A 17,019-nucleotide genomic window follows, 5' to 3' on the forward strand; every position below is an offset into this window, starting at 1 on the left:
GCGGCGGCGGCGGCGTCTTCTTTCGACGGAGGAGTGGCGGCGAAGGGGAGGAGGAGGAGGAAGAAGAGGACGGTAAGCCCTAAATGCAGGCGGGGGAGGGAGGAGGCGGCGGGGGCAAAGGCCTCCTTCTGCTCCTTCTCCTCCGGGCGAGGAAGGGAAGCGGCCTCAGAGCCTCGTAGGCCCGGCCCAGGCCTTGGGCTGCCTGCAGCAGGAACTGCCCCTGATCCACTTGGATCCCTGCCCCAAGAGCCCCCTCCTCTGATGGGGGAGAGTCAGGAGAAAAACCTCTTCAGGGCTGCAGCCTCACTGGAGAAATAACCCAGTCTGGCCCCGCTTTCACTCTCGTTCTGGCTCAAGGCTATGGCATTCTGGGAGTTGGAGTTTGTTGAGGTCCCAGAGCTGTAAGTTGGAAATTCTTCCCGGGCAGAAGTTTGAAATGGAGTCCATGTCCAGGAAAAGGGAGATCTCTGGTCACCCTGGGTTTGACCCCACTTTAACGACCATAGCTCAGTGCTATGGAATTCTGGGAGCTCTAGCTTGCTGTGGCACTAGAGCAGAACTCTCATGCCACAACAAACTGCATTTCCCAGAATCCCATAGCACTATCACTTTCTCCAATGAGTTGTGCCTTCTCATGATGTGACCAAAGTACGCCAGCCTCACCATAGTGGAACTCTTATGCCACAGTAAACCACAGTCCCCAGACTCCCATAGCTTTGAGCCATGGCAGCTAAAGTGGAGTCACAGCAGATTACTTCTGAAGTCTGGATGCACTGCCTATCATGGGGCTCCCCCAAAGTCACCAGCCAGCCTCCATGGCCGAGGGGGGAACTGAACTCCAGGGTCATAACCACGACACTTAGACGTTTGCTTATACTCAGAGCTGGAAGGAGGAGCGGAAGGCGATCTGTAAGAAAGTAAGGTGGAGCTTTGAGGTAGAGACGCAGAATACACCTGGCCCTCGCTATCCATCCATTTCTCACTCAAGGATTCAGCCATCCACAGTTTGAAAATACTTCTAAAATAAAAATTCCAAAAAGCAAATCTAGAGCTTGCCGATTTATATCAGGGATGCCATTTTAATTTGCCGTTGTATTTAATGGGACTTCGACACCCACAGATTTCGGTATCCACATGCGTGTATGTGTGTGTCCTGGAACCAAACCACAGCAGATTACCAAGGGCCTGCTGTACCTCTGAATGGGGGAGACAGCAAGGGATGGCAGCGTTGGCATGGTGGGGAGTGACATATTATTATTATTATTATTATTATTATTATTATTATTATTCCTTGGGCTAGGGGATTTCAAAACTGCCAAAGTCCTTTTCCTCTCTTGATCCAGCCTCCCTGGCTTTTGCTTTTCCATGCCATATCAGTGGCTTCCCAGAAATCTCTGGTCCAAGAAGACTGTTCTTTCCTTCTCTTGTACAGCTTTATTTTCCCTTTGCTGCCTGACCTAACAGCCTCAGCCACGTGCAACTCATAACCGCTCTCAAAGTAGTGCTCTTCCCTGGTCTTTAAACCACAGCTCTTCTAGACTGGGTTTAGGGCAGCGCTCATGTGTGTGTTTTTTGGCTTCAGGTTGTTTCCAACTTACAGTAACCAGGGGTTTTCTTGGCAAGATTTGCTTATAGGAGGTTTGCCATTGCCTTTGAAGCTGAGAGAGTGTGACTCACCCATGGTCACCCAGGGGCTTTCATGGCCAAGCTGGGAATTGAACCCTGGTCTCCAGAGTCGCAATCCCAACACTCAAATAAGCACTATATGCAGTTTGTAAAGAGGGCATTAACCTGTCTTGAATTGAAGTCAAGTACTGTATTCAGTTGCATTGACTTGGCTTTATGTGTGGTGTTCATTTCTCTCAATGCGCATTCTTCCTGGTTTGAAAAACACCCAAAATTATAAATTGGTTCTCCCTTTAAAAAAAAACCTGGTAGCCAGTGAAAGAAAACCTCTTTGAATAGAATAGAGAATTCTTTGAACAGACTGGAGAATTAGACAGCTGATCATTTGGGTTTCTCAGCCGGGCAGAAGCCAAGGTGTTACACATCATCTTCTCTTAAATTGGGACTCATGTATGGCAAATGGAAATGTCTGTAGTTGTAGAAAGGTCTACTCATAGATTAAGCTGTCTCATTTGTGGAGCTGGGATGCTCTGAAAATAATTCCCGACCCACTCCCAAAACAAAATTATGTCTGGACTGAAAGATGTTCATGGTTGGTAAAGTGAGAGACAGTAGGGAAAGAGGGCGACTGCATTACAAGTGGATAGACTCAGTGAGGCTGCCCTGAGTCTGCAAGACCTGTGCAGGGCAGTTGGAGACAGAGGGTTTGGAGGTCTGTCAATCACAGGGCTGCCGTAAATCAAAGCTGACTTCATGACGATTAATAAAACATGTCTGGACTGAATGAGGATTCATTAATTCATTCTTTCCCACATTAAATCGCAGGGGTCACCTAAGACCATTGGAAGACATATTTCCGATGGTCTCAGGAACCGAGACACCACTTCTTTATGGTTGCGGGTCACCACAACATGAGGAACTATTAAAGGGTCACTGCATTAAGAAGGTTGAGAAGCACTGGTGTATATTGTTGTTGTTGGGGATAGTTACATTTTCTTGCATATACATCTGAACTGTGGAGATTCCATCCAAACTTGGAGTTACTAATAACATTTTTAGAGAAGGGGGCTGTTACAGCAAAGAGCCTGGTAGCCTCTTAAAGACTATTAACCTTTGTATAGTACAGTATATGGTTTTGTGAACTGCATCCCATTACATCAGATGCATGGAGTGTAACTTCAGAAAGCATAATATGTAAGCAAGCATATTACATATATAAATAATAATAATTTTATATATGTTATAACCAGCATTATTTTCATTTTTTAAAAATTTATATTTTGCCCTTTCCCCAGTCCGTGACTCGAGACGACTTACAAAGGGTAAAGTATAATAACATCCAAAATACTAGGCCAACCAAGATGCACAAAATACATGTTGCAAGCTTTCAAAATGCCACTGGCTTCTTCATCAGGCAGAGATGTTGAAAAACATACAGAAGGAGAAAAATACGATGATGTTAGTCACCAGCCTGCATTTTGTCAACATGTACATGCCTCCTTCCTTGGAGGTCTTTAAAGAGAGGCTAGATGGCCATCTGTCAATGGGGATGATTTGATTTGGATTTCCTGCATGGCAGAATGGGGTTGGACTGGATGGCCCTTGCGGTCTCTTCCAACTCTATGATTCTACCTATTTCCAGTTCAGGTGGTATTGGAGGGACAGTCGTGCAGGCAGGCCCCTCTTCCTTCTGGCCATGTGGGTACTCCAGGAAATAAAATTTAAGTTCTAAAAATTAAGTGAATCACTTAATTTTTAAGTACAGCTTTAAAATTTGTAGAAAAATTAAAATATACTGTTAAACCAACAATAGAATTAAAAGCAAGACCATTGAGAGAAAACAAGAAATCAGTAGTACAGGACATTCTGAAAGCCTCTTCAAGCTCACCCACTCACTCACACAGAGTACTTTCTCTGTCTTTAATAGTTCATGGTTTAATTCTGTTTTAGTATGGACTCTTTGTATGTTTTTAATTGTATTGCAATCATTTCAGTTCAAAGCTGCCTTGATTCTTGATTTGGAGGGGGGAGAAGAACTATAAATAAAGGTTAATATTAATATAGAATCATAAAATCATAGAATTGGAAGAGACCGCAAGGGCCATCCAGTCCAACCTCCTGGCATGCAGGAACTCACAATCAAACCATCCCTGACAGATGACCATCCAGCCTCTGTTTAAAGACCTCCAAGGATATAACAGTGTTAGTCTGTAGACTCAGTACTATTGTCAAGACATGCTGTTGGTGCACACCTCTCCGCATCAAGTATTACAGCTGCCTGAGAGAATTGCTGTTAAGAACCAAAAGAAGGAAGCTCTTCAGAGGGTTTTTTCCAGCAGCGGAGGAAATGAGATGTGTATAAACTGCAAACTTGGCTGCTACACGATACGTTGGTGGATTCAAAAGGATCAGAGCAGTTTCAGAGGTGCTATGAATATTGGGCATGTACTTCCCCTCGGAGATAAAGTTACCTTGCTTGAACCTTGTTGCAAGGCACAGTGTGTGAACTGCTGCTGGGATGAAATTTCACCTCTCTGTCTCAAGTGATCCAGTAGTTAGAACAAGGCCAGGAAGGCTGCTCTCAGAGCCCCAGGTGAACTATGGCTGGCAAGTTTCTTTGAGGGCTTGCCGGCATGTGCAAGAACAGACTAGACTGCCTGGTTTGCCTCCTGTATGTGAATTTCTTTCCTTTTGATTGTCCACCGTACTTAGAGAATTGTAGCAGGTTAAATAATATGCGTGAATGCAGGCAGTATGTATGGATCTTTTGGAGTGCTAGTTGCAAATGACAGCTAAATTCTGACCTTTTTTCCCCTTATGACCCCTGTGTCTTGAATTATCTTTCGAAAGGTCTTCAAGATGCCGTCCTTTTTTATCTCCTCAAAAATCCCTTCTTATGGTAAACAATGTAGTTTTTCCTTAGTCGCTATATAATGAAAGCTATTCTGTACAGCAATGTTGTATCTAGCACTTGAATTGTCACAGAATTCTGGGATTTGTAGTTTGGGGAGTTACCTAGAATTTCGTTCTAGAGAGTTGTGCATTTCCCCGAAACACAGTTGGCAACAGGTGAGAAGAGTATAGCTGACCCCATTAAAAACACTCCTATGGCAGCTATCATTTAATGGCAAAACCCCCCAGTGCAACTAAAAGGAGTGTGTGGGGAGGGGGGGGAGAACCTAGTTTCATGTGGCAGAGAAGTCCTTAGCTAGAGAGAAGCCAGTCTGTTAAGACAAGTTTATAATAGTCCAAAAGCTCATGGTGTAATAAATCTCTTATTTCTGAAGGTGCCCTAGGATGGTTCCTTGTTAGAAGACATGATTCTGTTCTTCCATGTAGAAAGACGAGGACTTGGAATTTGGACTAAAGGCTGCTCTGATTCAAACACAGGCACACAACTTTGTCAATCTTTTAAGCCAGTACTGTCATCACAGCCAGTCCAGCTGTTCACACCATAGTTAGGAGGGAGGCAAGGGCTGCATATACTTGGCATAGGCCATACCAGGACATAGGCAATTGCCCACACTTGCCTATATATGGAGCAGAGGTGCACAAGAATTGGGGAAACCCACTGTTTCCACCCAATCCCCTAAAGGGTTTTTCCCCCAAGTATATACTCAGGGGAACCATCAGCCACTTCAAGCCACCTTCCCTATCCTGTTTCAATCCCAGGAATGAACAAATGAATAAATAAAAGTCAGGAGTGGCTTCTGGTTTTGTGGGGGAGGAAGTTTTCCCCATCATTATAAACCACCCATAGCCCAAAATGGCCAAGTCACATTATCTAAAGCAGGATTGTTTGCTGCAGACATCCTGCTGCAACTCAACACAGAATTCCTGTGTTTTTCAGCCCACCTCCATTATCTCTCCCAATGCTCATGCTGCTAAAAGTTCCTTCCAGATAGAAGAGGATGAGGAGGAGCTGGGACTTTGTAAACAGGAACTTTGATCTCAGAGGCTTTGTTAAACTGAGGCATGCCTGTACTTGCCAAGTACCCTTGGCCCTCCACATTTGCGACTTCAGCTTTTGTGAATTTAGTTAATATGTCCTCCAGCTCTGCCTGAGGTTGACCATAGAGTCACGCTGGATGACCTAGAGATTCCTAGAGAAAACACTTCTCTAGGCATTTGTAGGTCCTCCAGGCAATTCTGTGTTTAACTTCCACGACCTGATGTTGACCATAGAGTTGTGGAAGGACCTAGAGATTCTCTCAGGTAAATATATATACATATATATACACACACACACACACACACACACACACATATATATACAGTATAGGTTATTTTTTTTAATGTACAGGGGTACCCCGGGTTACGAAATTAATTCGTTCCGCCGCCGCTTTCGTAACCCGAAAATCTTCGTAAGGCGAAAAAGCCATAGGCGCTAATGGGGAAAAGCCGCGATTTCGTGCGAAATAGCGCCGAAAAGCACCAAAAATTTTTTCGTAACCCGAAATAACCTTCGTAACCCGGAACAGTTTTTTTAAATGGATTTTTTTCGTAACCCGGAAATTTCGTAAGGCGGCGCATTCGTATCCCGGGGTACCACTGTATGCTTTTTCCAATCCCACAAGGGTCCTGCACCTCTAATCCCAGCAAATATAAGGGCCAAGTGTAGTTGGTTTTGCTTGGAACAACTTTGCAAGTGAACACTGACGACCCTGTTCATCTCTTGCAAGCATAACCATGTTTAAAATCACCCCAGGATCAAATCACAGCCTTCTAGTTCAGGCATTTTGCAGGGAGTAGCGGAGAGGAAGGATGAGACCCCTTGGTGCACTGGAATGAAATCCCCCTTGAATGCCTGATTCTGTGAATTTGGGATTTCAAAAGAATTTTGTTGGCATGATGAAGGATTCTGACAGGTCCTCAGTGCAGTGTTTGGGACGGCTTGTCCTTAGAGAAGAGGCAGGTACAATCTGGCCTTCCCTGGATTTGTCTTGGTGCTCCCAGTACCTGTGCGGTCCTGGCACCATATAGGCTGACCCACAAGTTCTTCCACAACCGCCCTGTGAGTGTCTCATGTCACACCTGTGGAGGCAAACGTGTGATTCGATCCTGTTAACCAATACTGGGGCGGAAAGTTTATGCTCTGCTGTTCTCAGCCCTGCCCTTGACCTGGATCAAGATATTCCAGCTTCATGCTCTTGGTGCTGAGTGGCTTTTGGCACTTTATTTCGGTTTGCTTCTCCTTCATCTGTGGCTTTCGGTGTGTCAGGATAGTGAGAAGGGGCTGTGGAAATCACACTGACCTTCCATGCAGTCATTTAAGAGCCACCTGTTTTTTGGGAGCCCAGTGAACTCCAACTAGATATTCCTCTTCTGCATTGTCAAAAGGAGGATGAGCAAAGGCATAGAGTAGTGAATCCCAAACTTTGGTTCCCCCAGATATTTTGGACTTCAGCTCCCAGAATTCCTGACAGTTGTCAAACATGGCTGGGGCTTTTGGGAATTGTAGTTCAAAAAAACATCTGGAGGACCCAAGTTTGGGAACCACTGGCATAGATGCACCTATACCTCTGTTAATACAACAGGTGTGTTATTGGGCATGACTTTGTCCACCGAAAATTTGGTACCAGAGGTAGAAATATCATGGAAAGAACAGGGACACGTTCCTATCCCACAAAAAAGAACAGCACTCAGTATGGTCTGGCAAACTTTTTATCCAAGACTAAGACTAGGCACTTGTGAAATGAAACAACTGGGTCAGGCAAACCGTGGACACTAAGGAAATTTTGAACCTTCTGGGGAACATTTTAGAGACACTTTTTAGAGGACCAGTGAGGTGCAGGGGTTTGAGTGTTGGCCTGCGACTCTGGAGACTAGGATTCGAACCCTCGCTCAAGAATAAAAACCTACTGGATGTCCTTGGGCAAGTCACACTCTCTCAGTCTCAGAGGATGGCAATGGCAAAACCCCTCTGAAGAAATTTGCCAAGAAATTTGGCCTTAGGGTCACCATAATTCGGAAACGACTTGAAAGCGCACAACAAGAACAGGAAAATGTGTTCCAAAATGCATCTGGGATGGTTTTGTTTTCTTGCACCAATCTCCATTTTTCTTCTGAGTTACTATTTGGTGTCCAAACTTAAAGATCTATGCAGTACTATACATTCAGGGGATCAGCTATAGTAGAATCCCCTTCTTTCCCAACCGAAGCTTTATTGCAGGGGTAGGCAACCTGCGGCCCGGGGGCCGGATGCGGCCTGGCGAGGCCTTGGGACCGGCCCCAGCCCGGTCCTGCTGCCGATTGCCGCCGGGGCCTTTGGGGGGCAATTGTCTATAGAAGCCTCAGAAACAGGCATTTATATTAACATTTTTTAAAAAATCAGCAAAATTTTTTGCGTGTCCTCCATTTTTTAAAAAAAGTGTCTTCCATTTGAAAATTTTGTCCTACATTTATCCTGGTTTATTCATATACATAATTTTTTAAAAAATTATTTAATTATTTATTTTTTTGCTTCAGCCCCCCAGTTGTCTGAGGGACAGCAACCCGGCCCCCGGCTCAAAAAGATTGCCTACCCCTGCTTTATTGCATTGTTTACTGGAGATATTTTCTGCAACCTGATACTGAAAGTCTATGTTTCTCCAGCCCTCCTTCACCATCTTCCCAGGGCTATTGTTGCTTAAACAAACTTTGAGGTAGACAAGAAGGAAAAGGTTGCCTTGGATGAACAAAGGCTTTGAAAAAAGAAGCAACTTTGTCTGAGATAGGGCTATACACAGTGGCGATACCCTTATTATGCCAACCAAAAGGCTCAGAATATGTCTCACTAGACCTGGGGATGGGGTAGTGGTGTGAATATTAGCCTAGGACTGGGAAACCAGGATTCAGATCCCAGTACATCCATGGGAATTCACTGGAGGCTTAGAGTAAGGCAGTGGCAAACCTCCTTTGAATAAGTCTTGCAAGGAAAATCCTCTAAAGCAGAGAAATCTAATTGGCACAAGTCTTATTTGCTGAAATATATAAAAGAATATAGATTACTTTGGTATCCTTCAGGAAAGAAAACTTTAATGTATTAGACAAAGCAATAAAGAATCATGGAGAGTTAAATGGGAAATTGCACTTAAGAAAGTAGAAGAAAAAATGGGGTGTGAAGAAGTATAAAATGTAGTTATAAAAATTATAAAAACATAATTTTTACTTCTTCATACCCCATTTTTCTTCTGTTTTCTTAATCACCATTTCCCATGATTCTTTATTGCTTTGTCCAATGTATTTAAATTTTCTTTCCCAAAGAATATCTGATGATGATAGTAATAAATATTAATTAATAATTAATACTTATCCCATGTATGCTTTTTCAGAACTAAAATCCATTGATTCAGTGGAACTGGTTCCCAGGAAAGGGAGGGAGCAAAGGGTTACAGCCAAAAATTTCTTGGGTTTACACAATGCAATTTGATTTTTAAACAAGCATTTGAGGTATGAAAATGTCTCTGGATGACATAAATACAGCATATTTCTTCCTCGCCAGTGGGTTCCAAATATTGTTATGAGTAGAGATGAAAAGCCAACCACCTTTATGACAACTATATTCTTTTCTATATTTCAGCAAATAAAACTTGTGCCAGTTAGATTTCTTTGTCCGTCAGAAAGCAATCCCTATGATTAATGATCTTGTGATGGTTTAATTTAAATGAAATGTCTATCCTCTAAATGTCTGTTTGTTGGGGTGGGGGTTTTTGAAGAAAAAGTATATTATGAATTACGAATCATATAGTTTGTACTATGTAAATAAATAATTTTCTACCAGCCCCACCCCTCTGCCTGAAATGACAGTTTCAGGGAGGAAGGAGGCAGGACAGACGGAGAATAGAAAGTGAAACTTATCAGAAGGCAATGTTAAAAGGGATGAATTGAGGCTGGTGCAATTCTTGCAAAGTCTTTGCATCATGGCCAATTCTTCCCTTAACCCTCCCCACCAGCTCCTGGCGTCAGTCTCCATGTGGTAGGGCTCCGCTTTCTCCTCGCAAGCCTTCTCCCTTCTCATTTAAAAGATCTTTATCTTTTAAACCAAGTTTTCCCTCTTTTGTTTTGTGCCAACGATGCAATGCCCAGTTCTTATTGCCAGTGTGGGACAAGAAGAGGTAAGAGTCTCCCTGTTTCTCCTCTCCCTTTTCTCTCTTGTCTTGACCACTTGCTGAAAGTGGTCAAGCAGCCCACCTTGGCCCCCAGTTCAGGTTTGCTTCCTAAGATAATGGTGTTTGTTCTTGGTTTTTTATTTTATCTCTTGGACACAGGGAGAGGGTATTCTGTAGAGAAGGCATAACTCTCTTAGGGTTTTTTTTTTGGGGGGGGGGGGTTTTGTGCTATGTGGCCATGTTCTGGAGGAGTTTATTCCTGACATTTCGCCAGCATCTTCAGAGAAGATGCCAGCCACAAATGCTGGTGAAACGTCAGGAATAAACTCTTCTAGAACATGACCACACAACCCAAAAAACCCACAAAAAACTATGGATGCCAGCCATAAAAGCCTTTGACTTCACATGGCCTTTAAAAAGAATATCTGGGAGGAGGGATCCTTTAGATCAGTGGTCTCTAAACTGTGCTCTTTAAGGGATTTTGGACTTCAGCTCCCAAAATCCCAGACTGTTGGCCAAATGGCTGTGGCTTGTAGGAACTGAAGTCGAACATCCCCTTAAAGGGCACAGTTTGGGGACCACTGGTTGAGAGTTTGGCTTGGGGAGTTGAAGAGAGGGAACTCCCATTTTTAAAAGACACAGTGGTTAAATGCTTAGCGTACCTTGCTAATGGATTAATCGCAGCTTGTTGTGTACTTTCTAATAGTTTCTGGATTACATTGCCCCTAAGAAAGTTGTCTTAGCAAGATTTGTTCAGAGGTTTTGCTTTTGCCTTCCTCTGAGGCTTACCCAAGGTTTTTATGACCAAGCAGGGATTTGAACCCTAGTCTCCAGAGTCCAACAATCAAGTCACTAGTTCCAATGACAATTTAGACAACAGTGAGTTGTAAAAAGCCCACAAGAACTCCTATTTTTGAGTATTTGCTGCAAGAGGTTACAGCTGTAATCCTGCATATACATACTTGGGAGTAAGCCCTGATATACCACAATATTTGCCTCTAAATGGGGATGAACTGTATAGTAATAGGGCAACTCTATTTCATCGAGTACAGTGACATATTGTACCAGGAAATCATCACAGCGATGTGGATTAGCATGATATCTGTATCCACTGCTTCAATATTAGGCAGGTTTACAAAAGTACTGAGCTACATACATCCTTAGCTTGTCTTAATATGTAAATACCTTCCCTGCAGTCCCCGGTCTTTCAAGCCAAAGCCAAATGTCAACAGAGCCTGATGACAAAATGTAAAGCTTTTAAAATATCACAAATGTTCTAAATTTGAAAATAAAATCTCAGGTAATTAGTCCGCAAAAATTCAGGATTTACATCTGTGTGCCCTCCTTATCCACGGATTTTTTAATCCACCGATTCAAGCATCCATGGCTTGAAAATATTCCCTCCCAAAGTAAAAATTCCAAATAGCAAACCTTGATTTTCCATTTTATATAAGGGACACCATTTTGCTATGTGACTTGAGCATCCACGGATTTTGTTATCCATGTAGGGTCCTGGAACCAAACCCCAACAGATACTAAGGGACCACTGTTTGTGTGTGTGTGTGTGTGTGTGTGTATAGTTTTTGGTTTTCTCAGATTTGAAAATCTATTATTCAAGCCAACAGGTGTGTATAACCTTTGTAGGAACAATTTACACAGCTTGCTCCAGTAGACAATTGTATGTTTTAGATAATGATTTACAGATAGAAAATAGACCCAAGCAGTTGCAATTTCAGATTTTAAAAAAATTCTCTTCTATCTTATGGGCTAGGATCTAATTATTTTAATATACTTTTTAAAATACACTTGTCCCTCCACATTTGCGGCTTTGACTTTTGCAGATTGGATTATTCATGGATTTTATTAATATGTTTTCTCTAGGAATATCTAGGTCCTCCAGCGCAACTCTTTGGTCACCTTTAACCAAAAGTTGCACTGAAGAACCTAGAGATTCCTAGAGAGACACTCGACTAGGCATTTGTAGCTCCTTCAGCGCAATTCTGTGGTCAGTGTCTGGCAGATGTTGACCACAGATTCCACTGGAAGACCTAGAGATTCCCAGAGATGTGTTTTCTCAGGTAAAAAGATAGTGTTTTTGTTATTTGCAATTTTTCCACATTCACAGGAGTCCTGTGCCTCTAACTCCAGCAAATGTGGAGGGACAAGTGTACTGTATAACAAAAATGAGGGTTTTCCCTGCTATAGAGAGGCCTGCAAGAAAGTTGGGTCATATTGCAGAAGGCAGCATCTTAACTAATCTAGATTTGTGCTGTTAGATACAGGAAGATGTGGAGTTAACTTAATTTTAAAGAGGCAACAGACAGGTTTATGGAGGTCTAGCAAGAGCTGTAGCAATGATAGCTAAACAGAACTTATCTCTTTAGTTAGTTGTTCCCAAAGGAACAAGGTTGGGAACAACTGATGGGAAAAATCTCTGTCCTTCTCTGTGAGTTCCTAGGAACCATCTGCCTAGCCCTTGTTGGAAGCTGGATGCTGAACTTTGGTGCTTTTTCTGCGCTCAATAAGCTGCCTGTTCATTATGGTCTCTCTACACCAGTGTTTCCCAAACTTTGGTTCTCCAGCTGTTTTGGACTTCAACTCCCAGAAGTCGTAGCCAGTTGGACCAATGCTCAGAAATTTTGGTCCAAAACATCTGGATGACCAAAGTTTGGGGAAGACTGGCCTACACCATCCAGTGTTGCCCTTTAGTAATGAAGCCTAATCACTATCTGTAAGGAAGCAACAACAAAATAAACAGGGATGCAGTGGTGTTGCTGTGGAATGGAGTGGGGCCAGTTAGGCTGAACCTTCAGGATCCCACTTGGTGTCTAACCAAGGTCTGAACTGTCTGCCTTGTTCTCTTGTTTTCTCTTTGCCAGGCCTCTGCACCACAGCCCCTGTGAGAGGGAACCACTGCTACCTCTCGTCTGGTGTCTGTGTGGCCAGCCCTACCCTTGTGCCCCAGCAGCACGCTATGAGCAGAGGGGCCACTCAAGGCAAAGGTTCAGATCAGGCTTCCCCCAAACCTAGCGACCACTCTAACCCAGCTTTCTTTAACAGTCCTCTTGTCCCGCAGGGAGGCGGCCTCGAGGATTTTCGCCAACAACAGATCCTCTTCCTAAAGGGACAGCTATCCAAAACTTCGCTGCTGCCATCCCAGAGACAGGAACCCAAGGTGTACCAGGGCTACTGTCAAAGTCCCAAGACTCACTCAGGTTTCTGGTACAAGAGTGCAACCAGAAGACCTCCCTGTAACAATAGCTGGCAGGAACAGAAGCAACCTTTTCATCCCTGGCCACGGGATAGTGGCCGAAACTCGAGGAGCGGAATCAGCGGGCTGGTTTCAGACATCCAGAGACTGACTCTTACTGACCAAGAGCTTGAGCAGCGTCTCTTAAAGACCTTGGGCCAGCTTACACCTGGGAAGACTGAAACAGCTCGCAGTCTTGCCCGTCAACTTGACGTCCCCAAAAAGAAAGTCAACCACCATCTGTATAAGCTTCACAAGCACGGGCAGTTGTGCAAAATAGGGGATAGTCCTCCTTTGTGGAGGTTAGCAGATGTTTTGAAGCCCCAGGAAGTATCAGAACCAGATAACCGCTCCATCCAGAGGGACCGGGATCAATTTTCATCTTCTTGGATCAAAAGAGAAGAGGAGAACACCGTTGCTGATCCAGAGGACTGTCTTGATTCTGCCATCATGGCTGAAGTCAGGGAGAAGATCTGTGAGTTCTTGTTCAGTGTCACAGACTCCACTGCCCACAACCTGGCCAAAAACATTGGCTTGTCCAAAGCTCGGGATGTCAATGCCACCCTGGTGGCCCTGGAGAAGTTGGGAGAGGTGCGGAAGGAGAACGCTAATCCTCCCAAATGGTCCCTCACTGACAACAAACGCAAGCGGATGCAGTTCAAAGTGAAAGCCGAAGAGATCCGAGAACTTGCCCCTCCAGCCCCAGACCCCGACCCCCAGCCTCCGACTCCTTATGTAGGGCCAGAACTGCCTGTGGATGTGCCACCTCCTCCTATCGCTTCTTCACCTCCTCCCCCACCCCTTCCACTTCTAAAGGTCAAGAGGGAGGAGGAGGAAGAAGAAGAAGAGGAGGAAGAGGAGGAGGAGAAAGCTGAAGAGGAGGAGAAATTTGAGAATGGGCAGCAGGCATCTGAGCAAATGGAACAGAGTGACATCTATCCTCCTCGCATCTATCGTCACTACCGCAAACGGCCCAGGTACCACTGGTTTCCCAACTATGACAACTTTGAGAATGGCAAGTGGGCCACAGATGACATCCCAGAGGACCTGAATGCCATCAGCAACCAGGACGAGTCCCGGTGCATCATGGAGTCCCCCCTGTCCCCTGGTTATGCAGCCCAGTTTGACACAGCCTTCCTGTGCACCCCCCTTGAAAAGCTCGCAGCCTGTCAGCAGAAGAACCCTGTCAGCGGCTTGATTGAGTACACCCAGTACACATACCAGAACTGCGAGTTTGTCTTGCTGAAGCAGAGCGGGCCATCGCATGAGCCACGGTAAGAGAGCTCTCCGGGAAGAGGGAGGGAGAGATGGAGCTTGCCTTGCATGGGGTTCTTGTTTCATTTCAGTTAATTCCGTTGCCAGTATTATAAGATCTGAGCAAATGTAGCAAGACAGTTTTCCTTAAAATGCTACAGGAACTTATTCAAATGCCAACACCATAATTGCCCTTCAACTTTGGAAAGTGTGGCATTTCTCAGCCACATACAGCCCAGTCCTATAGTACAAGTAAGTCCTGCTCATATTAATGGGGCTTACTCCTGAAAGGCACCAGATCCTGTCTGATTGTGGATGGATGATTCCCAAGGAATATGAGGCACTGTAGGCTATCTCTGAGCATTTCTTGCCTAAAGCTTCTTAATCAGTAGAGATTTTCCCAGTTTTTTAAAAAGAAAATCCTTTCATAGATTGCTTAATTTGGGGGTGGGTGTCCAGTTGTATTAGATTGCAAGTCTCAGCAGCCTCTTGACCAGCATAGTAAGAGGGAGGACTGTTGGAGTTAACTAATTCAAGAGTATTGGGAGTGTTTCACAATTCCTACTCTTGAGATAAAAGTAGGAAATCTCTCTTCTTGATCTTTTTTTAGTCCTTTGGTTATATGACAGCCTTTGCTAAATAATCTAATAATGTCCCACAGGCCTGCCAGGGAGTCTGTCTAAATTTAGAAGGAGCAAGAACTCATTTTCTGCCTGTGAAAGTGCCACATACACAGATAGGGCTTTAGAAATACTGATATTAATAATAATAGATTTTGTTGTTCAGGCACTTGAAGCAGTGGGAAGGGACTAAACAGTGAACAGAGAAATGTGGGCAAATATGGAGGCTTTGGGGGAGAAAAGCTGCCCTTGTTCCATCAGTTTTGGAAATAGCCCTTTACCATCTCAGGAAGCATCTTCTGGTGGCTAGGCAGAAGATGCCAGAAGGGGGAAAAGAATTAGTTAAGAGTAAGGAAAAAGAAGATGTCAGATCAATGGACATTTGTCCACTTCTACTTTCCAAATTTAAAAGAGATGTTTGGGCAATTTTTTTTGCATATACATGCTGTGTGGTCCTTTTTCAATACATTTCCCCTCAGTTGCAGCTCAGTAGGGTAGAGCGTTGTTCATATACTGTATATACCCATGAATGAGTATAGGTATTTTAGTTAAAAAACAGAAACCCCCAGCCCCAAAAATTGAGTCACCTAACCCATGGGTCAGTGTAAGTACTGTACTTTATAACTCTTATTTTAAAAAAGGAGCCTGGTGAAAGGCAAGAGCATAATCTCTCCTGAAACCACAGACCCCCCCTCTATTCTCTCATCTATCCAGCCTTTACTCTGAGCACCAACATGCCTGCTGGACTTTTGTAAGCTTTTTGACATTGTTTTCCTTTGTTTCAACATTTAGATCCTTTGTCACATGCCCCTAAGTTTTACCCTCGACTTATCCACGGGTCATACATAATTTGGGCCCCAAAACCTGTCCTCGACTTAGAAGTCAAATATAGAGTCAATTAGAGTCAAATGTAATAATAATAATAATAATAATAATAATAATAATAATATATTTCTATTTCCCACCTCTCCCAGTGGATCAAAGCGGGATTACAAGCATAAAACCACAATAACATCTAGATTACAATAAAATATCATCACTTAAAAATACAATTCAGGATGATAAAAACATCATCTAACATACAGTATTACAGCCAAAAGTAGGATTTTCCTTAGGTTCTTCATCGAAGATCGGGTGGGTATTTGCCTGTTTTTGCCTAACAACCTCTTTGACTCCATAATTCTGTGTGTTGCTGGAGAATTCTGTGCTGCCTTGCTCCTGGTACTGAGCATCTGTTGCCATGTGAGGCCAGACTGAAAGCCACCCTCCCCATCTGCCTATTGGCACATTGCTTTGAACATTTGGGGGAAACCAGATTCTATTTTTACCTTCACGCATGGCTGCTTATTGTATCCGCTGTGTTTAATGCACAGCCACACAGACAGTGTCTCTTGCTTCTTGCCTTTCTGAGCACTAGCAGAATACCCGGTATATGCCACCTTCTGGTATGTCAATGGACCCGCCAGACAGGAAAATTGGCCTACTTTTTCCACTGAGACCAGAAAAGAGCAGGTTCTTCCCAAGCCAGAGAAAGAAGGATGCGTTCTTGAGGATTGAGAGTTTGAAGTACAGTAGTTATGACCATAGCTTTAAAGGGGACCTCCGGTCTGCTCAGCCCAGTAGCAAACCTAACCTTCATGCCTTTGTGTCCATGTCTTGTAATGCTGCTGCAACCAATTTTCAAACTGTTGAGATTCCTTGGAAGCTAAACAGGATCTTACATTTTTATTTACTTATAGTTACATTTCTATCCTGTCTTTCCTCCAGTGAGCTCAGGGCAACATTACACGACTGTCTTCACCTACCATTTTCTCCTCACAGAGGCAGGCCTGTGAGCTAGTTCAGGCTAAGAGAGAAAGAGAGGTGCCTAATCCATTTGTTGACTCAGGAGGGACTTAAATCTGGTTCTTCCATCTCCTGTCTATGCTGGTTCTTCCATTATGGGAGCCAGGCTTCTTTGGAAGACTGGTGATGTCAGGCAAACTCTTTACTGTTGTAATGTATAGCTGCTGAGCATATTCTAGAAGAGCAATGTTAGCATCTGCAGAGGCCTGGCTCGCAAACCACATAGAGCTTTAAAATAGGAAGAGTCATTCTTGGGCCTCCAAAAGCTATGAACTTCTCTTTCCCTCATCCTTTACCATTGGGGTTGATGGGAGTGGAATTCCAAAGCATATGA

At 43.8% G+C, this 17,019-nt stretch overlaps 1 protein-coding gene across 1 annotated transcript in view; it reads left to right on the plus strand.

The window, feature by feature from the left end:
* Positions 1–17,019, plus strand: part of ADAR (adenosine deaminase RNA specific) — a 58,995-nt gene that overhangs the window by 10,707 nt on the left and 31,269 nt on the right. The window contains 1 exon segment of the mRNA XM_042439423.1: positions 12,777–14,240. Within this exon segment, the coding sequence (XP_042295357.1) occupies positions 13,417–14,240 (824 nt within the window). The 5' untranslated portion in view covers positions 12,777–13,416.

The sequence above is a fragment of the Sceloporus undulatus genome, chromosome 9 (assembly GCF_019175285.1).
Source record: "Sceloporus undulatus isolate JIND9_A2432 ecotype Alabama chromosome 9, SceUnd_v1.1, whole genome shotgun sequence".
NCBI classification, from domain to species: domain Eukaryota; kingdom Metazoa; phylum Chordata; class Lepidosauria; order Squamata; family Phrynosomatidae; genus Sceloporus; species Sceloporus undulatus.